The sequence below is a fragment of the Convolutriloba macropyga genome, chromosome 10 (assembly GCF_964194025.1).
Source record: "Convolutriloba macropyga chromosome 10, txConMacr16.3, whole genome shotgun sequence".
NCBI classification, from domain to species: domain Eukaryota; kingdom Metazoa; phylum Xenacoelomorpha; order Acoela; family Convolutidae; genus Convolutriloba; species Convolutriloba macropyga.
This window is the reverse complement of record NC_134477.1, coordinates 55,179,835-55,205,642: the sequence shown is the minus strand read 5'-3', so window position 1 is coordinate 55,205,642 and position 25,808 is coordinate 55,179,835. Positions and strand designations below refer to the sequence as shown.

At 34.7% G+C, this 25,808-nt stretch overlaps 1 protein-coding gene across 1 annotated transcript in view; it reads right to left on the bottom strand.

Annotated features, from left to right (window-relative positions):
* LOC142348211 (isochorismatase domain-containing protein 2-like) overlaps positions 1–25,808 on the bottom strand; it is a 346,917-nt gene that overhangs the window by 48,453 nt on the left and 272,656 nt on the right. Inside the window, exons 2-3 of the mRNA XM_075399478.1 lie at positions 7,542–7,627; positions 7,120–7,226 (exon numbers count right to left, since the gene is read on the bottom strand). Coding sequence (XP_075255593.1) covers positions 7,120–7,226; positions 7,542–7,618 — 184 coding nt within the window. The 5' untranslated portion in view covers positions 7,619–7,627. The remainder of the gene's footprint in view (positions 1–7,119; positions 7,227–7,541; positions 7,628–25,808) is intronic.

The following is a 25,808-nucleotide window of genomic DNA, read 5'->3' as shown; positions in this document are numbered from 1 at the left end:
ACAAAATTGTTCATATTATAAAGGATCTATAAACTCTAGGCAATATAGACTTAACTGACTTTGTGTTTGAATAGTTAAAGTGAATAGAGCAATCAGATTTCCTCTTAAAGAACTTTCAAGAATTCCTGGCCGCAAAAGTGGTGCGGGTTGTAGGTTGGAGGGGGAGGAAGTCTGTCAACGTTACATAAATCTTGGGCATTGGAATCAGGACACTTGGGTGCCAGAACCTAACCTTGATCAATGTAACGTACCCCTCCCCTCGAACTAATCGTGCAACATTTTTCAAAGTCTCTCTGGATGCTCTGCATCAGTCAGGTAGCTAAACTGCAAAACAAATTCAATTTTTTAGCTACTCTTTTTTTAATGTTTCGTTTCTTTTTGCTTAGGTGAGATTGCTTACTTGCTTTGGTGAGATTGGGATACTTAAATGGGCTTAGTTGACTATAATTCATTTTCTGTAATACAATGTTATTGGGGCAGCTTCAAATGAACCAATTGGTTCCGTCTGCTGTCCTCTCTGTGTTAAATAGATATAATATATATATATATATATATATATGTATGTATATGTGTAAATATATATATATATATATATATATATACACGTGTGTATATATGTATGTATATATATATATATATATATATATATTAGACTTTGTGTTGCTTACTTGCTGTAGTAAGATTGGGATACTTGAATGAACTTAGTCGACTATAATTCATTTTCTGTAATACAATGTTATTGGGGCAGCTTCAAAAGAACCAATTGGTTCCGTCTGAGGTCCTTTCTGTGATATATATATATATATATATATATATATATATAAATTTATGAGTATATGTGTAAATATATATATATATATATATATATATATGTATATATATATGTATGTATATGTATGTATGTATGTATATATATGTATATATATATATATATATATATGTATATAAATATATTGAATATATATATATATATATATATATGTGTGTGTATACATGTGTATATATGTATGTGTATATATATTAGACTGTGTTGCTAGTAGTAATATTTTGTATCAGAGAAATAAATTCTTCTTCTTCTTGAAAACCATTATTGATTCTTTCCAGGATTTTTGGATTTATTTGGCACTGAAAAAGGAAATATTAACAACCTACATGTGTTTTTGTTTATAATTTGTAAGGAAGCAGAAAAAATGGCGTTGTGGTGTATTGCATTGCGACGTTTCAATTGCGGATCGACTGTTTTCGAATACTCGCCAATTTGTATCAAATTGAAAATATTCGCGTAAATTGCTCTGGAATGATTTGCGGGGGTGGGGGGAAGAAGGATCGACTGCAGCTAGAAGCGTTAGAGGGTAGGAAAGAAAGAAAGAACGGAATAATTAATTTCTTCATGCGTTAGTGAACATTTTAAAGTATGAGCTCAGAAATTTTTAGAATTTAACACAAAATTAGATAGATAAGACGGACTGACTGGCACTATGGAAACTGTAACAGAAGAGAACAGATAACAAGACCAGATGGTCTACAATGATCTGCCCAGGATAGATAAATAACAATACATCATATAAAAATTAATTGAATAAAATGAGAGGTTAAATTGTAGTCGCCACGAACTCGAACACAAAGATTGCATAAATGAAATGAGACTTTAGAAAACTCTGCTTTCTGTCATCGATCATGGGTTCCTACATATCATCAGAACAATTCGGGTGTCCTCGGTACATTAATTTTGTCTTAAATTCAATTTGAAAATCTTTAAAAAATCGGAAATTAAATACTAGGGTGGCGAGTTCCTTCGATTGCTCCCTAACTTACTCCCTTAGCGACATTGCCTCTGTTGACGGTGGAATGAGCCTTTGAGATCAACTAGTGAAGTCAACCGCTCCTGAACCATCTGATTGAGCACAAGTAACAAGGCCACGAGTAAACAGAAGTCACAAAAAATTACCCGCAACTCAAACACTAAATACATACCCCATACTAACTCAAAGTTATTAACAAAGAAAGTAGTTCTGAAAGTATGATAAAAATCATTCACTTCTTTATATGAGCAACCTATCACGGTATTATATAAATCTTTCTCAATTTATTATACAAAATACTTTTTATACACTCATCTGAATGGAAAATGTTGATAAATTTTAAGACAAATATTAACAATTCATAGAAATGTATTTCATACACAGAGAGAAATAGATTGTCAGCTAAAACATCTTCACGACTGTCTATTCGTTTTCGAAAGTAGATGAACTTGAGTTTTCTTTTGGAGCAGGAACAAAGTTGTGAGTGAGCTATAGCTGCAGCACTAGTAAATTAGTACTCAATATTTTAAAACAGGATTAATATTGCTAAGGTAAAATCTTAGAAGTTGTTTTCTTGGGATATAATGCCTCAGCTTCGATAAAATACCAAAATTCCTAGATAATTCTCCGATAAGTTTTTTTAAATGGGTCTGAAAGCAGAGCTTTGTATCATTAAAAATCCAAAGATATTTACACAATTTTTTTTTAAACAAAATTAACAAACGCAAACATTGAACTGGGATTGGAAGCACAGGTTATTTGAACTGTTTTTTCTATATTTAGCGCTAACTTATTAGGATTTCCCCATTGACTCAAATTACTTAGTTACTCTTCAATTTCAGTTCGGATGCAGGCAAATTATGTTACATTTGTATCATCTGCATGAATTCAGAGCTGTTACAAAGATAGGCAAGGTCATTTATAAATATCAGGGCCAATAAGGGACCCAAAATTGAGCCCTGTGGCTCTCCACATTTAATCGGAACCCGTATTGATGACAAACCAGAAACTTTCACTCGTTTTCTAGACGTATAAAACAGTGCCAGCAAGAAACCAAACTATTAAATTTTGATGGTAGGCGAAGAGCTATTGAGATGCCATTCAGCAGCAACCCTGCTTCTAAACACGTCAATATCTCAAGAACAGTACTAAACGTTGTTTCTTTTCGCTCTGGAATCAGTTTGCCATCATGTGTACTGCTGTTTTTTTGCAGCTCCAGTAATTCCGAAAATTTCAGGTCGATTATAAGACTCTAGCGGTTCTGTTTCAGATAGAGCCTTAACATTAAGCTTCTCATTTTCTTTGCTAAATTCTTAGACAATGCTTCTATCTTAGACACTGCTTTTATCTTCTACCTCTGTCTTCTATCTTAGAAACTGCTTGCTTGACAACTTCCTCTATGGTGGTTTTCAGCTTGACAGATACGTCTTCCATCACGTCAGGAAAACTGTTCCTCATTGCGTCCGCGAAGTTTGATTGCCCTTTATCGTAATTTTTTCCTGGCATTGCTTTCTGGGCTTACTTCGGTGCAAGGTGTTTTCTTATCTGAGCGGTTGATGATAGTGTTATGCTCTTCGCCCTATACCAAATTAACATTAGAATCAGTAGTCATGTTCTCTGGAACTCTTTGTCTATCACAAATAGGCTAAATTTTCTGAAATAGTGGGAGCCACCAGGATTCAAAATTACCCTTAACACAGTATGTTAAGTCTGCGGAGCAGCTTCCGTCAACCTCGAACTTGATTTCTGCTGAGACTAAGAAAGCAAAACAGCAACTGCCTGCCCTAATTATTACGGGTTCACCTAATTTCTTTTGGAAAAAAATGTCCAAGTAAAGGAAAATAACAGGCTGCGTTCTCGCGAATTGATATCAAACCGGCGAGAGGTTGGCTCCCGCAGTAGCCAGCTGGGGCTAGGGAGGGTCCGATTAGGGGAGGGGGTGAGCGGCGTGGGTGTGGGGACGCGAGGGGGTTCTAAATTGCCAGGAGAATGAACGGGGGATTCTTGGGGGGGAGGAGGAGGGGGATTGACAGTGGATGAACGGAATGGGGGGGTCAAGCGATTGGGGGAAGTGAGTAGGGATGGAAGCGCAGTCGGCGATCGCGATCCAAACTACCAAAAGGAGGAAGCTGGAAAGTAAACCAAGCTCAATAGTTCTCCGGCACTGATAATTGAATGCAATGTTCAAATTGATTAAATTAGGGACAACAATCCAAAGACAACCAAGGTCTCAAAGTTGATAGGAACGGTAAAAACATAACCTAACATTGTCGGCTGAATTGCCCTCAGAGCCGGCAAGCGATTGGCTTTGATTGTAGCCAGCTGAAGCTTAGGGATGCTATCATTAGGCGAGGGGGTTGAGCGGAGTGGAGTGGGGTCAAGGGATGGCGGTAGGGCTGGGAGGGTTGGAAGACAGTGAAGAAATCGTCAAGTAGAGAGGAGGGTGGCCGGTGTAGAATTGAGGGTGAGATGACTGAGGGGAAACTTTCAAAGTTGACAACCGACCTTCACGAAAAATCGTCTACTCAAAAAAGTGTCGGTGAATCACATAATTAGATAGAGACCATGAGGCGTAAGGCTCTAACGAAGAAAAAAATTAATGTTGTTTCTTTTCGCTACGGATTCATTTGGTCATCGTGTGTACTGCTGTTTTTCCAGCTCCAGTAATTCCGAAATTTTCAGGTCGATTATAAGACTAGCGGATCTGTTTCAGATAGTTCCTTAACATTGAACTTCTCAACTTCTTCGCTAAGACACTGCTTCTATCTTAGACATCGCTTGCTTAGCTGTTTATCCTTGCTTACCTCCGGGTTTATGCTTGCTTACCTCCGGGCTCTGCCTGTTTATCCAGTTTTCGAGGACCAAAAGTCCTGAGCGAAAAAACTCACACAAAAAAGACCACTGGACTCACAATTGCTACAAACTTTGTTTGAGAGTAATTCAACGCTACAATAACTGTCGGCCAGAAGTTCTGCGTGGAAAACGAATTCGTTGGGAAGCAATTAATGAAATATTTGGTAAAAATGCACTTGCTTAATCATTTTCAAAGTGAAAGCTGAGAATGGTTACAATGAAACACGATGGCATCAAAATTTTCCAAATATTTAAAGGAGCCTTCAAGTGTAGATATGTGCTACCTTTTCAGGAATTCCGCCAAACATCTATCAAATCTGCTGCCAATTGAATAAAAGTTTTAAAAAAACTTGATTTCCTGCGCCAATTAATATTCTGAACAATATAGCTCGTGTAGGTCTCTGCGTAGCACTGAATATTCCAGTATATGTCCTATATTGGGATAATTTCCAATTTGGTAGAATTAAAATTTGGTACCAATTAAAAAACAAAATATTTTTAATGATTACCTGACAAATCGAAGGAAAAAGAACAAAACAAAGTCAATCAAAGATAAGTCGAGAAGAACGTTGCAGTGGTCAAAAACAACGATGTTTTTCTCAAATGACAGTTTATTCTGTTGTTCTCGTTTGAAATTCCCCATATGTGATCAATTCGGCTATTTATAGTCATCCGTTAAACTTAGCTAACTTCAAGAATTATCTTTGGCTATTATTTTGCAAAAATTAGAGAAAAAACGCTTTCTTCTTCATCAAAAAAACTTCTTCATCAAACAATTCTTTTAAATCGGACTGCTGAAAAATTTGAAACCAAAAGAATCATGCAAGCATTAAAATGGGGTTTCAAACCCGGACCTCCAGGTTCACAGCCTGCCATCATAACCACTCAACTTCACAGGCTTTGGTTTCCTTTCGCTCACAATCGCTTCAACCAACGGACTTTATCAACGGATAACAAGAGCAACTTGGATCACTCAAAAATGAAGTACAAAAGTGTGAAAGTCACTCGAGAAGTCAAAGAACAAAAGATTCTAGAACAAAAGCTCAAAAGCGTCAAGCAAGAAATCTACATAAAAAGACACGCACTTTTACAACAATTGCTTGAAACTTCGTTCGAGGGCAATTATAAAAATGTTGGAACAATAAAAGATTAAAAGATACAAGCGAAATTTAATTAAATTGATAGGAGTGTTTTCGAAGCTACCAATTTATCGAAGAGTTGCCTCACATCTTCTTACATCTCAAAAGATTCTAAGACATTCTCGAACAATTTTCAGACACTTAGCTTATACTTGCTAATATTGCTTCCAGTTTATGATGCGATTTTTTCGTCATCTGAAGTTTATATGGCCATTTTTTGTTGCGGATGTTAAAGAACTGTGGAAGACTCGAATTGTCCACAGACGTGAACTGTTTCCTTTCGGAATGCCCGAAGTCAATGTTCACTTCTTTAATCGATGGCGCAACATTATAGGGATCAACAAAAAAATCGCTTTTACGAAAATCGCTATGATCATGCTATGAAACTTTTCAAAATTAAAAGGAGAATTAATCTCAGAATTAGGGCGACTTTAAACCCAGATTTAACCGCATTATTATGACGAAACTTTTACACTACTTGATGTTCAGATATCAAACAAACAGAATGTGTAAAAACAGTCTCAGTTTAGAAGCTCTTCAATCCCAAAAGCCTACAATCACAAAAAAATTGGAGTTACGTAATATGCGAAACATCAGCTGCTCAGGCATTTTCGTAACGTTGCATATTTAAACTTCACATGTTACCAGCCAACACTTAGCTGTGGCACTTGAAATCACTCTAAAGTAACAAGAAGATAAGGAATTTGGTGAACATATTCAATTATTTATCCGGGGTTTCGAAAAATATTCTCCATTCATATTGTTGTTTTTCTTCAGTCAAGTCTCTCGTTGGAATTTGAGTTAAAATATTAAAATACTGAAAATATTAAAAAGCATAAGCCATTTTGTTTCCGTTTCCAAATTGTCAAATTGTTCCAAAATGGCCACATGATTTAAGTTTTAAGATTGTTGCATAACTTAATACTTCCACACAAATCATTTCCGGCCATCATTTTTCAAGAACGCCGAACTTGTCAAATAGGGCATCTTTTATCCAGAATAGAAAGTTCTGCGGCGGAGTTGCCACTTTGAGAAACTTAACACGTACGGGTCGCTATCTCAAAATGAGGTATTCCGCAAATTGACTACATTAAAAAGAACATCCTCGAGTCTCTAATTCAAAGATTACGCAACTTAAATAACAATGCGATGGGATAACCAATCAGGAACCAAAAAAAAAAATTCTGTTGGTTTTAGCTAACGAAACTCGCAATAATAATACTAAAGAAATTATAAAACTTTGTAGATGCAGTCAAATGGTACACTTTGTACAAAAATTGTACCCTTTGCAACATAATGAGAAAGCATCTTCCATCTCAAAATACCTTTAGGGTACTGTTCTGTGACTACAACTGGAATGTTGAGAAGTTTGGATGCTTCCACCATTTTGACAGTATTCTGAATTATCTCAGGATAGTACTGGATGGTTTTTCTGAAACAATTATTAAACTGAATTTTAACATTTTTATGTAGTTAATGAGTTGCGAGGAAGCTGCTCTCATTAATGCAAGCAAACTCTTCACCAAATTCTTCATTCTAACAGGAACAGAAAAATAATAAATCGCTTCTTTGATGAACGAGTGTTTTCAAAATGCTAAATTTTAGATTTTATCAAGCATTTTATAAATGCAGGCCGATAATGTATGATAAACATTTCCCATTTTTGTCAGACCGGACCGTAGCATTACTGAAAAAATTTTGCTTGACTTTAGAAAAGAGTTCTTTGAAGATTGCAAATTATTAGTACCTGAATGCCTCTTGCATGTCACAGAGGAAGAGAGCAGTAGTTGCAGGAGACAGACGACCAACATGTCTCAGAGCCATTTAGCATCTGCAACAAATCTATAGTCAGGTGTATATTAGACTACTGCTTTTCAAAGTACGAGATCAGTAATGTACTGAGGCGAAGCCGGTTACCTAATTACGGAGAGAAAACATTAAAGAGCGCCAAAAACAATTTGCTCAGCTATGATCGCACTGCTTGAAAAAATAAATCAGCTCTTGAATCTTCTAAAGCATACATTATATGAATCTGATGAAGTTACAGAGAGCTTTTGTAATTAGTCGAGACCGATGCAGCAGTTTGACAAGATAGCCAGATTTCGAACTTTTATCCCCAAATTACTCGTCCAATACAGATGGAGATGCTTTAAATTCCGCAAAAGAAAAATTTCCGAAGTTTTCCCAATTAACATAGCTGCCCAAATCAACATAGCTAGAAAGAATCTTTGCATTTAACGTACTATTTTAAACAATAGTACAATTCTAAATAAAAAATAGATGGTAATTTTGCGTCTTATGAGGTGTAGTAGTCTCGTCACGATCTAAGTTTGTTTAAACAAAATCCAGCACTACTTTTTTTCTGTCTTTCGAAAAAATTGAAATTTTTCTGATATCGTTTACGAGCAGACTTTAACAAGATTTGCTGAGGGGGGAAAATTTTTGCGATTTGACAGTATTTTTTAGTACTTTTGAAGTTGCTCATCCCTTTTTCATCATCTACAACAGAGACGTGGTTCTTTGGCGACAAACTCTGCTTTACTAATAGAAGGTCGAAAACAATTAGACAACTACTTTCAGCGCTTTATTGATTAGTGTGAGGCTTCGTTTCAAACCGACTTCACCTCATCTCGACTCTGCTAAGTATGCTAAGTATATGTTAGAACAAATTCTTAGTCAGCCGAGGACTTAGTGCTCTGGCACAAGAGTGCTTGCGCCCGAGGCCCGGGGGGACTGATTTCGTTCTAACATATTTAGAGAGCCGAAGGGTACGGAAAATTTGAATTTCATTTGCAATTGAAAATAAGACTAAAATTTTGCATATTAGAGGAAGAGAAGTTTTCCTAATTTTTCATGTTTTCTAATGTTTCTAATTTTTTCATGTTTTTGAGCAATTTCAATAATCTTTTCCAATTAAATGTCATTATCGCAAACTTTTGACCCAAGAGACTTTCTTGGTACCATCTTAAAATTTTTAAGACGAGAGACAGCAATATCGCCAGATAATTCCAGATTTCCAGATTCAAGCGTCAAAAGTTGGATTTCTTGGTTTGAAAGATTGAACTTCGACCTAAAGAAATGAAAGTCTAAATTTTTGTCCTAAACTTTTTGACACTAAGTTTAAACAATTAGACTTTCACTTCTTCAAGTTCAACCTTTAAAACTAAGCTCTCTGCCCCGAAGTTTTAGTGACCGATGAAAGCGTACCCTTGGATCTCTAATCAATTCATGAAGGCAAAAGTAGATCTCTATTAATTGAAACAAACAATTTGCGATTTTTAAAATATCGAAAGTCTGTAGCATTCAAACTTCTGGCTATTCATATAGGTCCAGTGGGAACTATAAGCGGTACTGTAAGACGTTGAACATTTGCAACTCCTACGCGCGTTATTGGCAAGATTTCATTCTTTGGTCATATGTTAGAGAGATGGAAAACCAAAGATAATTTACTTTGATGAAAACACAGCTGAAAGACTCCTGAAACTATTCTAGCTTTAAAATTAACTTGCCTTAATTACCATCGAGTTCAATTAATCACCTGACCACGGGAATACACAGCTTGCATTCAGCAGTGAAGACCATGGTTCAAAAAACAATATCACTTAAATCAACACTAATGAAGAACAGGCATTCGCAAATCCCACCAATTGTGCTTTTCTGTAGCAAAAAATCAACATCAAATATCCATCGTGAAAACTGATTCTCATCAAAACCGAAAACCAAAACTTCCCTTCACGACATGAAGTTATGCTTCCTCAAAAACTCTGGTGAATCATCTAATGTGGTCTACTTAGGCTCTTAAGTGGGCTTAACAGAAATTTCATGCCCTCCGGCTGTACATGTTTATTTTGTTTTTGACGGCGAATAGTCGAATCGATGAGACAGAAATAGATCACGGCACAAAAATACCAAGAACATCGTTTGAGGTCAATCGAGAAAAATCCATAATTCCAATTTAAAAACTTCACACACAACACGAAATGCATCAAATCAAATCACTCATATAGCAGTGTGAACAAAATTGGTAAGGAAAGAAAATGATGTAAAGAACGAAACGCAAGCTTCCCAGATTTCCCAGAAAGAATAAACGGATTTTATGCTCAAGGCATTCTGTTCAGTATCAAGTGAGTATATTACTTTATACTCAACCGTCATGATGAGATTTGTCATTTAGGCAGCGGGAGGGGGGATTCTAAACTATGCCCAGACATCTTTAATGTTTCCAAAATTTGTTTACAAACTTTTTTAATTTCAGGATGTTTAAGAAGCGAAGAACTAATTTAGTGCTCAGAACTAAACGGTCATTTTTCATTCGCGATAATCTTTTTCTTACCATTGCAAACTGTAGGATTTTCTTTTAAATATCAATCATGAGCTGAGTATTAACGAACACATGATGTTTGACTCAAAATTGTTTGTTTATACAAGTATGGGGGGGGGGGGGTAAAATTACGCAAAAACGCAATTTATAATTGTCAGTTGCCTCCTCCTCCTCCTCTGAGGGGAGATTTTTTCAGAAATGTGCTACGATTCCAATTACTAAATTGATAGAAATAAAAATCCAATCTAATGAGCTGCCTCACTAACATTGATAAAAACAAACAGCCCAATTCATGCCCCTTAGGAATTGGTTGTCTTCATTAAAAAAAACTAAGCATTGCTTTAATCATTTCTACTTCTATATTAAATACTTCCAATTATATTAAAATAGCTTTACATTCTCAGTATTAAGAAAGACTGGTTTTGTTGCATCAGAAACAAATGCCATCTGAAAGTTAGATATAATGGCGACAAAAGTCCATCCATTATACAATTTTCAGTATAGTAATTTTCTGTCTTCAATAAACCTCTGTATCTCGTTTTCGACAATAAGTTCACTCAAGTTTCCCCGAAAAAAAGCAAAACCACTTGCTTGGTAGTTATTTTGAGGTCACTGTACAACGAGTAAATAAATGCACTAAAAATGGTGTCAGGACAAGAAAATTTCTTCTGTCAGAACACTCAAACATACCCGGCAGATTGCGGGAAAATAGCCGCCGTTGATTCCAATAAGCATGATTGGGATTGAAATAACAGAAGATATTGAAAAACAAAGATTTTTGTACAAAAACATTTTTTTTAAGTCCGATTTATTTTGATGGCATTTCGTAGTTGAATTTACTTCTGTTTCGTAGAGAGAGGCTACAGGGGCTACTATCAATAACAATAAGCATTAGAGAGAGGTAACTAATACTTATAGGAACGACGTTCAAATAGCGGGCATCTAAAATTGGGCTTTATGGGTTTATCCCGTTTCTATTTCTGACTTCAGTTTTTTATTCTGACTCTGTTCATTTTGAATTGCTTTGCTGAGCAACTGATGTTCAAAATCACTTTTAGCAGAATGAGAGAAGAGAGAAACTAGCCAAGAGAAGTCAAAAAGATTTCACGCAAAATGTTGAAAAGGCGGCAAAATGAGGTAAAGCGATACATTTTTTATTCGACGAAGTAAAAAAACATAGCAGGACAAGTCCTGACGTACAATTCAAAGAATTTTCATTGACTAAACAGAAAAACTAGACCTAGAATGGACTATGGGTGAATTGAGAAAACTATTTTAAAAAAATCAGATGAAAAAATAAAAAAAAAACAAAAACTCAATGTCAAACTGCCGCATGTTAACAAAAAAACGAATAGCGAGAAATGAAAATTTAATTCAAACAAAAAACTAGGCCTGGAAGGAGCTGTGAATGGATTGGGAAAACCATTTAGAAAAAAATCCGATCAAAAAAATCGAAAAAAACTGTAAAAATCAGAGTGAAATTGCCGCATGTGAACAAAAAACCAATACCGAGAAACCGAATTTTTGTTCAAACAGCATTTTCGCACTCTACTTTAAAATTAGAGCGAAAAAAATTCACGCCGCAAAACCACTCGCTTTTTCGCTCCATTTCCTGTATCGGCGTGACCAAAATCACTACTCCAATTTGACATCAAAAAATCATGAAAATGTGTGAACAGATCTTAAAAAAAAAACATAGCCGGAAGAATTCCGGAAACGACTCGAAGAAGAAATCTGACTATTCTCACTAATCAGATGCATCACCAGCATATTATCAATCGACAGACAGTGTAACCAATTCACAAAGAAAAGACTGGAGAACTGGAAACTTGACAAAGGACCAAATCAAAAAATAATATTCTCTAAAAATCCAAACAAAATTCTCTACAAAAAGATAACATGCAGCTTCCCATCCATAACTCATAGAAATCAATTAGTTATATATTTGGCTAGATCAATCGACCACCTAGTACTTGCAGAGAAACGTTAAACAACAAACTTAAAAAAAGACTAAGAAAAACTCTTTAACGAATTAGAGATTTGTATAATTTGTTTAAAAGAAAACTGCCCTGCTAAGCCTTCGAGTGCAAATTCAGAGTATCAACACCTACAAAAATGCTCCTTATTGAGAAAAAGTTACCAACAAAAAACATTAAATTGAAAGAAATAGGCAATAAACTTAGAAAAAAGACAAAAAGTGTCCAAAATTTGCTCTGATTTACTCGATTTTCTTTAACAAAAACAACTGGAAACTAATATCAATCAAAATGAGAGACATCCAAAAGAGCTACAACAACTGACTTCCACTAGAAAACTCCCTGGGCAAGTTATAACAAGCTAAAGAAGTTGTCTACCATTGAAAAAAACTAAAAAAAGCCAAAAATTTAAAAAAAGTGGTTAAAAAAATCCTAATTTTTCTGTCATTTTTCTTCAGAAAAAACGTTTTACAACAACAAAATTGTAATCAATTTGTATCCCTGATGATCCTTGAGTAACGAGCTTCTATGCAAATTGCACTTAAAGCAGTAAAACAAAACAAAAGGCCAAAATCCATTAAATTTCGTCGAAAAATCAGCAAAACTGATCAAAAACCTCCAAATTTGCATAAAACTCAAATTAACTACTTGAAACCTTCAATTCCTATCAGAACGAGCCCAAATCCAATACAATATCATAATCAAACTTCATAAACAAGAAAAATTGCAAAAAAACTGCTTTTAAAAGCCGCACGTGAACAAAAAAATTTCGCTCGCTCAGAGAAAATTTTTTCACACATCAATTTCTCGCTCTCTCAAAAACAGCGGTATGAACAAAAAACCACTCTCTTTTCGCTCCGCTCTTCACTTTTGTTCAGCAACCAAATCACTCCAAATTTTTTCACGCGTTTCATTTCCCGCTTCAAAAATCACTCCAATAAAATTGATTTTAAAAAAGGACTTCTCCAATACTCCTCTTCGAGTCGTAAAAAGACAGCGCCCCAATACAATTCAAATTCATTGAATTGTAAAAAAAATAGGAGCGCTATAATAGCCGGCTGAGAAGATGAGGACGGCTATTAAAAATTTTATCACACAATTTAAACTATACTTCAAAATATCAGAACGTCTATAAATAATATTCATCATAACCGAAACGAATCGGATTCATTAATTATGTTGTAACCTCCACGTCCATGAGACTTGTGAGACCCTCAGCCCGTGAGACTTGACATGAAACTCAGACAACCAAACTTGAGATCAAATCGATCCCGGTAAATACGATAAAACATGATTTAATAATTCCTTCTGCTATTTTGTAATCGGAATAATGACCTAAAAATTAGAACGAATCATTTTTCTTTATATAGGGAATCATGGCATTAGGTGAAAGGTATATCGGAGATCTCTACAATCATTTGTTTTTTGCTAAGGAAGCGCAAGCTAACGAATATTGCAATGGTTTTGTCTGTGAAAATCAAGCTTTGGCTTATTTAACCTTTAGAAATCATATTAGTCTATTTTTAGCACAAAAAAGCATAGCAAAAATATATTTTCCAACGATTGAAACTATGAATAAACTATTAATATGTGAAACTATTAATATAATTTATATAAGAAGTTTATGAATCAGGATTCTACAAGTGAAATAGAAAACTAATTTGTCATAAACCCTTCTTTCGCCTCCTCAATTTGATTGTTCAGAAACAGCAATGAGATACTGAAGCCAGCTACAAATGTCTTTAACTTTTGACTTCATCGGCCTAAAATCCCTCTTTTCCAATAAACTTCCTTTACATTTTACCATTCCATCAAAACGTCAATAGCAAACAAACTCAGGTCCCCTGTGACGCAGAAAACAAATTAACTTACAGATAAATTGATAAATGACAATAAGATAATAACAGTCTAATGAAAATTCACAGGTCAGAAGACCCTGCCTAACTTCGCATTTTTTAACTCCTCCGATTCTGAGCAGATAAGTTCTGTTGAAGTGAATTTGTGTCTCAACATTAATAAAAAGCTCGTGAAGGTTCTCCACAGATAACGATATATACTGAAAACACAGGCAACCATAATCATTGTGATCTGGGAGCGCGCTTGGAAACACTTCATTAAATTTTAAGCTCCTACGCAACCAAAGTTAATTCCTTAAAACGCGGAAAGATCGACGTCACAAAATAGAAAGCAAGATCTACCACAGTTAGACTTAACATTTTGAAATTGCTATGAACGACCAATAATAGATTAAAACAAAATTTAATTAAAAACAAGGAAGATTGGTAAAAAGTTATTGCCCATAAACTAAAAACCCGACAAACCTAAAACTCTTCATTGAAAGTCGCAAAGATTTAGGAACTAAAAATATTTTGAGCATTGAATTTCAAACAATTTTCCATAGAATATCCTGTTTTTCAAAAAAGACTTTTTTAAAAGTCAATATATCTAAAGTTTTAGGACAATATCAAAAAGAACTTCTTCTGAGTAAAAAGTGATGAACGAAATAACTTCAACCGATCAGAAAAGAAAACAAAGAGATTGCATATACCAAGTAGAGGTTGCACCAGGTTTGAGTTAAAATAATAGCGACTTCTTAGAAACTTCCTTTTTCAAGAGCAGCAAGTTTCCTAAAAATTTGAACTAAAGATTTGAGATCAAGCAGATCTTTGGGTAAAATTTAGCGTTATTAGGCTACCATAAATGTTTAACCAAAGTATTTTACAGATATTCTGAATAAGAAAAATTCATCATTTACTATAAAAATTTCTCAATTAAAATATTTTTAAAAACTACGAAAGTGTTTTTGCTGTTTATAAAAGAGCTTAACCGAATACCGTCGTACGAATTGGTCACAAAAGGCGAGGCTACCTTAAACTTAAGGCGCCTTGCTTCATTGAGCGACGATTAAGAAAGCCTGTCAGCCGTCTGCCTTAAGCATTTCTCAGCAGCTTTGCCGAGAGGTACACTACGCAACAACAAAGGCTCTAAGAGAACTTAATGACCTCGGGCTTCACCAGTATCCCGTTTCTTTTGACAAAATGTCATATCAATTAAGCGAGCGAGCAATCATTCTAAAAAAACAACCATTTCGAGACAAAGGGAGTCAGTCTTTGTGTAGAAAGATAAGGAACGTGGGAGATGTAGTTCCAAATCACCTATTCTAAAGCATTAAATCGCGAGTCAAATAATGTCAATTTTTGGACGAAAATGTAAATTCACTCTTGCACATTTATCATTAAATCTTTCAAATTATACAAATGAGAGAATGTAAAGTTTGATAGCTAAATTTATTTGAAATATTTACTAAACGGGCCAAACAAAAACAATTTGTTACCAACATTTTTCCATTGTTAATTAGAAATATAAACCGACAAACGTCGGACCAATTACTCTCGAACGACAGGCGGGGCAATATAATTGAGGGGATGTAGCATAGATAGATTTTTCCTTATGGGTGCAAAAATCCTACTAGGGAGGGATTGGAACCAACGATCTCGACTGCGTCCTAGACTTAAGCTCTTACCACTCCGATATCAGGCGCTTATGCCCTCCTACTTTACAATCACTTTTATTGCAACGCACAATCAATTTCTCAATCCTGATCTGTAAATTTAAAAAAAATCATTTACAAAATAAAAGATAGACCTAGAAAATCCTGGGAACGGATTTCGAAACTCAATTAACTAACAATAAAACGACCGACTGAATAAAACACCGTTTAATTGCTCTCAAACTATTTCCTTGACCATAGCAATTTAGCCATGCCTCAGCGGTCAGAGGGACTTGATATGAAACTATAACAGAACAAATTGTCACTACTGATATTCAATGATAAAATAGGGCGTTATTTCCGCGAGAGGGGGATTTCCGTGATGGGGCTTGTTGTTCCCCTGGATCTTTCCTTTCAGAATCAGACTGTTTTTCCCGTTGGTATTTATTTCCTAGCCATCAAAATAGCCCAGTTATTGCCATTAAAAACAACCAAAACTTGAATAAGATGAAAACAGAGACAATAATTCTAACCTCTATAAACTTACAATGAAACGTTTTTGAGGAGCTCTAATTTTATATAAAGCTTTTCGTTCTGTGGAGTAAAAAACAAAACAACAACATTACAAATAGCTTTTAAAATACAAAGCGAAATTAAGAAACAAATACAAACACATCATTTAGATTTGACAGATCACCAGGCTTGAAAATCAAGCGATGTCTTGAAGCAGTTTTAAATTTATTTAGCTAGGTCAGGACGCCGTGTTCCAATTCCAGGACAGGACGCATAGTTCAAAATCAAGGTTGCGCCCGATAGCTAAAAATGAATCAAAAGTGACTTAAAATTGTCCAAAATAAAACTCAGTTGAGCCGTAAAAATTCTGTTTTCTGAGAAAAAGCCGGATTTTTTAAACTTCAATTTTCCATTTATTTTAAATTTATTTTTAAAAATAACTTTAAATAACTTTAAAGTAACTGCAGTATATTTTTACAAACTACAAGTAACTAAACTTAGCAGCGAAAAATTATCAAAAAAATATGCCTGATAATAATATTCAACGTGCAGTTGAAAAAAAAATAGCTGGAGTTTGGTTGAAGCAGCACCAAAAATTGCGGCAACAAAATAGCCACCTTCCTGACTACAATTCAACTAAAATCTCAAACCTAGTATCTCCGACCCTAAGTAAACTAAGCTTGATAGGCTTTGAACGATACCACCTTTCTCCACAAAATATACGGATCAACCAAAATTGACAACACACGCTTTGAAATTCGAGCCCGCATCTATTGCAAAAAGGGTGATAAATTATCCGCCTGCCTGACAACTAAAATTTCAAGACCATTATCTCCAGGCAGGAATATAACTCATCCAGGAAACCTTACAATTAAAGTACACTACGCTTGATGTGCTTTCAATGTTACCGGTCTCAATTTTCTCCGCAATATAAATGGATTGGCCAACATTGCCAATACACTCTTTGAGCTTGGTCGAGCTTCGATCATCCCCAACAAGAGGCGTCGGAACAATAACTGCTCCGACACTGGAGAGTCATGCCCTAGTCGAACTCCGACGCTTATCTTGCAAGATCTTGCAAGATTCTTGCAAATGACGCTTATCTTGCAAGATCTTGCAAGATTCTTGCAAATGACGCTTATCTTGCAAGATGCAAGATCCGGACGCCTATCTTGCAAGAACCTTGCAAGATCTTGCAAGATAGACGTCGAAAAATGTTCAAGAAAAAAGTGAAATTTTAAAGTCCTATTAACTCAATGATCCTTTTCTCTTATGAGTTCAGACGTCAAAGGGAGCTCTCTGTTCAAAACAGAAACTTTCATATCACTTCTGCTTTCAACAAAATATTTGAAACTCTCATTTCAGGAGAAATTGTTCAATGATCGTTTCAATGGTTCATTCTGTTCACAACAAGTGTGAATCACTTGGTAAGCATTAAAAAAGGTCATAAAATAGCATCCAGAGCGTTCCTGCTTATGATATATAACGTTATAATCGACTTTTTGTTCTGTAAATGAGACTTTTCTGTGAGTCCATTCACTTTGAATCATTAATAGGTAGCAAAGACACAAAGAACCAAATTCAAGTAACCAATTGAGAGGGAAAAAGCAGATAATCCCCCAATATAGTCAATCATACGTTTTGTGTTACGATATTATAACGTTTTTCAATGATTAAACATGTACCTGGCGAAAAACGTAAACGGTCACTTTTATCAACCTTCTAATCCCTTGTAAAGTAATCCTATAGCTTAACGGCACTTCTACTGAAACTAACACACAGATTGAGGAAGAAAAATAGGGTCCAAAAATTTTGCCTTAAAATTATTTTTCTCTCGGGCCTAATCGGAATGTTTCATATCAACTTTACCCTCGATAACATGTTTGAAAGACTTGTTTCCCCAAAAAAGTTTTAATCATCGTTTCAATGGTTCATTCTATTCACACCAAGTGTGAATCACTTGGTAAACACTAAAATAGGTCATAAAAAAGCATCCAGAGCGTTCTGCTTATGCTATATAATGTTATAATCGACTTTTTGTTCTGTAAATGAGACTTTTCTGTGAGTCCATTCACTTTGAATCATTAATAGGTAGCAAGGACACAAAAAATCAAATGTCAGTAATCAACTGAGAGAGAAAATACATATAGTACACCCAATATAGTCAATCATACGTTTTGTGTTACGATATTATAACGTTTTTCAATGATTAAACATGTACCAGGCGAAAAACGTAAACGGTCACTTTTATCAACCTTCTTATCCCTTTTAAGGTAATCCTATAGCTTAACGGCACTTCTACTGAAGCTAACACACAGATTGAGGAAGAAAAATAGGGTCCAAAAATTTTTTGCCTTAAAATTATTTTTCTCTCGGGCCTAATCGGAATGTTTCATATCAACTTTACCGTCGATAACATGTTTGAAAGACTTGTTTCCCCAAAAAAGTTTTAATCATCGTTTCAATGGTTCATTCTATTCACACCAAGTGTGAATCACTTGGTAAACACTAAAATAGGTCATAAAAAAGCATCCAGAGCGTTCCTGCTTATGCTATATAATGTTATAATCGACTTTTTGTTCTGTAAATGAGACTTTTCTGTGAGTCCATTCACTTTGAATCATTAATAGGTAGCAAAGACACAAAGAACCAAATTCAAGTAACCAATTGAGAGGGATAAAGCAGATAGTCCCCCCAATATAGTCAATCATACGTTTTGTGTTACGATATTATAACGTTTTTCAATGATTAAACATGTACCTGGCGAAAAACGTAAACGGTCACTTTTATCAACCTTCTAATCCCTTGTAAAGTAATCCTATAGCTTAACGGCACTTCTACTGAAACTAACACACAGATTGAGGAAGAAAAATAGGGTCCAAAAATTTTTTGCCTTAAAATTATTTTTCTCTCGGGCCTAATCGGAATGTTTCATATCAACTTTACCGTCGATAACATGTTTGAAAGACTTGTTTCCCCAAAAAAGTTTTAATCATCGTTTCAATGGTTCATTCTATTCACACCAAGTGTGAATCACTTGGTAAACACTAAAATAGGTCATAAAAAAGCATCCAGAGCGTTCCTGCTTATGCTATATAATGTTATAATCGACTTTTTGTTCTGTAAATGAGACTTTTCTGTGAGTCCATTCACTTTGAATCATTAATAGGTAGCAAGGACACAAAAAATCAAATGTCAGTAATCAACTGAGAGAGAAAATACATATAGTACACCCAATATAGTCAATCATACGTTTTGTGTTACGATATTATAACGTTTTTCAATGATTAAACATGTACCTGGCGAAAAACGTAAACGGTCACTTTTATCAACCTTCTTATCCCTTTTAAGGTAATCCTATAGCTTAACGGCACTTCTACTGAAGCTAACACACAGATTGAGGAAGAAAAATAGGGTCCAAAAATTTTTTGCCTTAAAATTATTTTTCTCTCGGGCCTAATCGGAATGTTTCATATCAACTTTACCGTCGATAACATGTTTGAAAGACTTGTTTCCCCAAAAAAGTTTTAATCATCGTTTCAATGGTTCATTCTATTCACACCAAGTGTGAATCACTTGGTAAACACTAAAATAGGTCATAAAAAAGCATCCAGAGCGTTCCTGCTTATGCTATATAATGTTATAATCGACTTTTTGTTCTGTAAATGAGACTTTTCTGTGAGTCCATTCACTTTGAATCTTTAATAGGTAGCAAGGACACAAAAAATCAAATGCCAGTAATCAACTGAGAGAGAAAATACATATAGTACACCCAATATAGTCAATCATACGTTTTGTGTTACGATATTATAACGTTTTTCAATGATTAAACATGTACCTGGCGAAAAACGTAAACGGTCACTTTTATCAACCTTCTAATCCCTTTTAAGGTAATCCTATAGCTTAACGGCACTTCTACTGAAGCTAACACACAGATTGAGGAAGAAAAATAGGGTCCAAAAATTTTTTGCCTTAAAATTATTTTTCTCTCGGGCCTAATCGGAATGTTTCATATCAACTTTACCGTCGATAACATGTTTGAAAGACTTGTTTCCCCAAAAAAGTTTTAATCATCGTTTCAATGGTTCATTCTATTCACACCAAGTGTGAATCACTTGGTAAACACTAAAATAGGTCATAAAAAAGCATCCAGAGCGTTCCTGCTTATGCTATATAATGTTATAATCGACTTTTTGTTCTGTAAATGAGATTTTTCTGAGAGTCCATTCACTTTGAATCATTAATAGGTAGCAAAGACACAAAGAACCAAATTCAAGTAACCAATTGAGAGGGATAAAGCAGATAGTCCCCCCAATATAGTCAATCATACGTTTTGTGTTACGATATTATAACGTTTTTCAATGATTAAACATGTACCTGGCGAAAAACGTAAACGGTCACTTTTATCAACCTTCTAATCCCTTGTAAAGTAATCCTATAGCTTAACGGCACTTCTACTGAAACTAACACACAGATTGAGGAAGAAAAATAGGGTCCAAAAATTTTTTGCCTTAAAATTATTTTTCTCTCGGGCCTAATCGGAATGTTTCATATCAACTTTACCGTCGATAACATGTTTGAAAGACTTGTTTCCCCAAAAAAGTTTTAATCATCGTTTCAATGGTTCATTCTATTCACACCAAGTGTGAATCACTTGGTAAACACTAAAATAGGTCATAAAAAAGCATCCAGAGCGTTCCTGCTTATGCTATATAATGTTATAATCGACTTTTTGTTCTGTAAATGAGACTTTTCTATGAGTCCATTCACTTTGAATCATTAATAGGTAGCAAGGACACAAAAAATCAAATGTCAGTGATCAACTGAGAGAGAAAATACATATAGTACACCCAATATAGTCAATCATACGTTTTGTGTTACGATATTATAACGTTTTTCAATGATTAAACATGTACCTGGCGAAAAACGTAAACGGTCACTTGTATCAACCTTCTAATCCCTTTTAAGGTAATCCTATAGCTTAACGGCACTTCTACTGAAACTAACACACAGATTGAGGAAGAAAAATAGGGTCCAAAAATTTTTTGCCTTGAAATTATTTTTCTCTCGAGCCTAATCGGAATGTTTCATATCAACTTTACCGTCGATAACATGTTTGAAAGACTTGTTTCCCCAAAAAAGTTTTAATCATCGTTTCAATGGTTCATTCTATTCACACCAAGTGTGAATCACTTGGTAAACACTAAAATAGGTCATAAAAAAGCATCCAGAGCGTTCCTGCTTATGCTATATAATGTTATAATCGACTTTTTGTTCTGTAAATGAGACTTTTCTGTGAGTCCATTCACTTTGAATCATTAATAGGTAGCAAAGACACAAAGAACCAAATTCAAGTAATTAATTGAGAGGGAAAAAGCAGATAGTCCCCCCAATATAGTCAGTCTTACGTTTTGTGTTACGATATTATAACGTTTTTCAATGATTAAACATGTACCTGGCGAAAAACGTAAACGGTCACTTTTATCAACCTTCTAATCCCTTGTAAAGTAATCCTATATCTTAACGGCACTTCTACTGAAACTAACACACAGATTGAGGAAGAAAAATAGGGTCCAAAAATTTTTTGCCTTAAAATTATTTTTCTCTCGGGCCTAATCGGAATGTTTCATATCAACTTTACCGTCGATAACATGTTTGAAAGACTTGTTTCCCCAAAAAAGTTTTAATCATCGTTTCAATGGTTCATTCTATTCACACCAAGAGTGAATCACTTGGTAAACACTAAAATAGGTCATAAAAAAGCATCCAGAGCGTTCCTGCTTATGCTATATAATGTTATAATCGACTTTTTGTTCTGTAAATGAGACTTTTCTGTGAGTCCATTCACTTTGAATCATTAATAGGTAGCAAGGACACAAAAAATCAAATGTCAGTAATCAACTGAGAGAGAAAATACATATAGTACACCCAATATAGTCAATCATACGTTTTGTGTTACGATATTATAACGTTTTTCAATGATTAAACATGTACCTGGCGAAAAACGTAAACGGTCACTTTTATCAACCTTCTAATCCCTTGTAAAGTAATCCTATAGCTTAACGGCACTTCTACTGAAGCTAACACACAGGTTATGGAAGAAAAATCGGTTCCAAAAATTTTTTGCCTTAAAATTATTTTTCTCTCGGGCCTAATCGGAATGTTTCATATTAACTTTACCGTCGATAACATGTTTGAAAGACTTGTTTCCCCAAAAAAGTTTTAATCATCGTTTCAATGGTTCATTCTATTCACACCAAGTGTGAATCACTTGGTAAACACTAAAATAGGTAAAAAAAAAGCATCCAGAGCGTTCCTGCTTATGCTATATAATGTTATAATCGACTTTTTGTTCTGTAAATGAGACTTTTCTGTGAGTCCATTCACTTTGAATCATTAATAGGTAGCAAGGACACAAAAAATCAAATGTCAGTAATCAACTGAGAGAGAAAATACATATAGTACACCCAATATAGTCAATCATACGTTTTGTGTTACGATATTATAACGTTTTTCAATGATTAAACATGTACCTGGCGAAAAACGTAAACGGTCACTTTTATCAACCTTCTAATCCCTTTTAAGGTAATCCTATAGCTTAACGGCACCTCTACTGAAGCTAACACACAGAATAAGGAAGAAAAATAGGGTCCAAAAATTTTTTTCCTTAAAATTATTTTTCTCTCGGGCCTAATCGGAATGTTTCATATCAACTTTACCGTCGATAACATGTTTGAAAGACTTGTTTCCCCAAAAAAGTTTTTATCATCGTTTCAATGGTTCATTCTATTCACACCAAGTGTGAATCACTTGGTAAACACTAAAATAGGTCATAAAAAAGCATCCAGAGCGTTCCTGCTTATGCTATATAATGTTATAATCGACTTTTTGTTCTGTAAATGAGACTTTTCTGTGAGTCCATTCACTTTGAATCATTAATAGGTAGCAAGGACACAAAAAATCAAATGTCAGTAATCAACTGAGAGAGAAAATACATATAGTACACCCAATATAGTCAATCATACGTTTTGTGTTACGATATTATAACGTTTTTCAATGATTAAACATGTACCTGGCGAAAAACGTAAACGGTCACTTTTATCAACCTTCTAATCCCTTTTAAGGTAATCCTATAGCTTAACGGCACTTCTACTGAAGCTAACACACAGATTGAGGAAGAAAAATAGGGTCCAAAAATTTTTTGCCTTAAAATTATTTTTCTCTCGGGCCTAATCGGAATGTTTCATATCAACTTTACCGTCGATAACATGTTTGAAAGACTTGTTTCCCCAAAAAAGTTTTAATCATCGTTTCAATGGTTCATTCTATTCACACCAAGTGTGAATCACTTGGTAAACACTAAAATAGGTCATAAAAAAGCATCCAGAACGTTCCTGCTTATGCTATATAATGTTATAATCGACTTTTTGTTCTGTAAATGAGACTTTTCTGTGAGTCCATTCACTTTGAATCATTAATAGGTAGCAAAGACACAAAGAACCAAATTCAAGTAACCAATTGAGAGGGATAAAGCAGATAGTCCCCCCAATATAGTCAATCATACGTTTTGTGTTACGATATTATAACGTTTTTCAATGATTAAACATGTACCTGGCGAAAAACGTAAACGGTCACTTTTATCAACCTTCTAATCCCTTTTAAGATAATCCTATAGCTTAACGGCACTTCTACTGAAGCTAACACACAGATTAAGGAAGAAAAATAGGGTCCAAAAATTTTTTGCCTTAAAATTATTTTTCTCTCGGGCCTAATCGGAATGTTTCATAGCAACTTTAACGTCAATAACGTGTTTGAAATACTCGTTTCCCAAAAAAAGTTTCAATCATCGTTTCAATGGTTCATTCTATTCACACTAAGTGTGAATCACTTGGTAAACACTAAAATAGGTCATAAAAAAGCATCCAGAGCGTTCCTGCTTATGCTATATAATGTTATAATCGACTTTTTGTTCTGTAAATGAGACTTTTCTGTGACTCCATTCACTTTGAATCATTAATAGGTAGCAAGGACACAAAAAACCAAATGTCAGTAATCAACTGAGAGAGAAAAAACATATAGTACACACAATATAGTCAATCATACGTTTTGTGTTACGATATTATAACGTTTTTCAATGATTAAACATGTACCTGGCGAAAAACGTAAACGGTCACTTTTATCAACCTTCTAATCCCTTTTAAGGTAATCCTATAGCTTAACGGCACTTCTACTGAAGCTAACACACAGAATAAGGAAGAAAAATAGGGTCCAAAAATTTTTTGCCTTAAAATTATTTTTCTCTCGGGCCTAATCGGAATGTTTCATATCAACTTTAACGTCAATAACATGTTTGAAAGACTCGTTTCCCCAAAAAAGTTTTAATCATCGTTTCAATGGTTCATTCTATTCACACCAAGTGTGAATCACTTGGTAAACACTAAAATAGGTCATAAAAAAGCAACCAGAGCGTTCCTGCTTATGCTATATAATGTTATAATCGACTTTTTGTTCTGTAAATGAGACTTTTCTGTGAGTCCATTCACTTTGAATCATTAATAGGTAGCAAGGACACAAAAAATCAAATGTCAGTAATCAACTGAGAGAGAAAAAACATATAGTACACCCAATATAGTCAATCATACGTTTTGTGTTACGATATTATAACGTTTTTCAATGATTAAACATGTACCTGGCGAAAAACGTAAACGTTCACTTTTATCAACCTTCTAATCCCTTTTAAGGTAATCCTATAGCTTAACGGCACCTCTACTGAAGCTAACACACAGAATAAGGAAGAAAAATAGGGTCCAAAAATTTTTCTCCTTAAAATTATTTTTCTCTCGGGCCTAATCGGAATGTTTCATATCAACTTTACCGTCGATAACATGTTTGAAAGACTTGTTTCCCCAAAAAAGTTTTAATCATCGTTTCAATGGTTCATTCTATTCACACCAAGTGTGAATCACTTGGTAAACACTAAAATAGGTCATAAAAAAGCATCCAGAGCGTTCCTGCTTATGCTATATAATGTTATAATCGACTTTTTGTTCTGTAAATGAGACTTTTCTGTGAGTCCATTCACTTTGAATCATTAATAGGTAGCAAGGACACAAAAAATCAAATGTCAGTAATCAACTGAGAGAGAAAATACATATAGTACACCCAATATAGTCAATCATACGTTTTGTGTTACGATATTATAACGTTTTTCAATGATTAAACATGTACCTGGCGAAAAACGTAAACGGTCACTTTTATCAACCTTCTAATCCCTTTTAAGGTAATCCTATAGCTTAACGGCACCTCTACTGAAGCTAACACACAGAATAAGGAAGAAAAATAGGGTCCAAAAATTTTTCTCCTTAAAATTATTTTTCTCTCGGGCCTAATCGGAATGTTTCATATCAACTTTACCGTCGATAACATGTTTGAAAGACTTGTTTCCCCAAAAAAGTTTTAATCATCGATTCAATGGTTCATTCTATTCACACCAAGTGTGAATCACTTGGTAAACACTAAAATAGGTCATAAAAAAGCATCCAGAGCGTTCCTGCTTATGCTATATAATGTTATAATCGACTTTTTGTTCTGTAAATGAGACTTTTCTGTGAGTCCATTCACTTTGAATCATTAATAGGTAGCAAAGACACAAAGAACCAAATTCAAGTAACCAATTGAGAGGGATAAAGCAGATATTCCCCCCAATATAGTCAA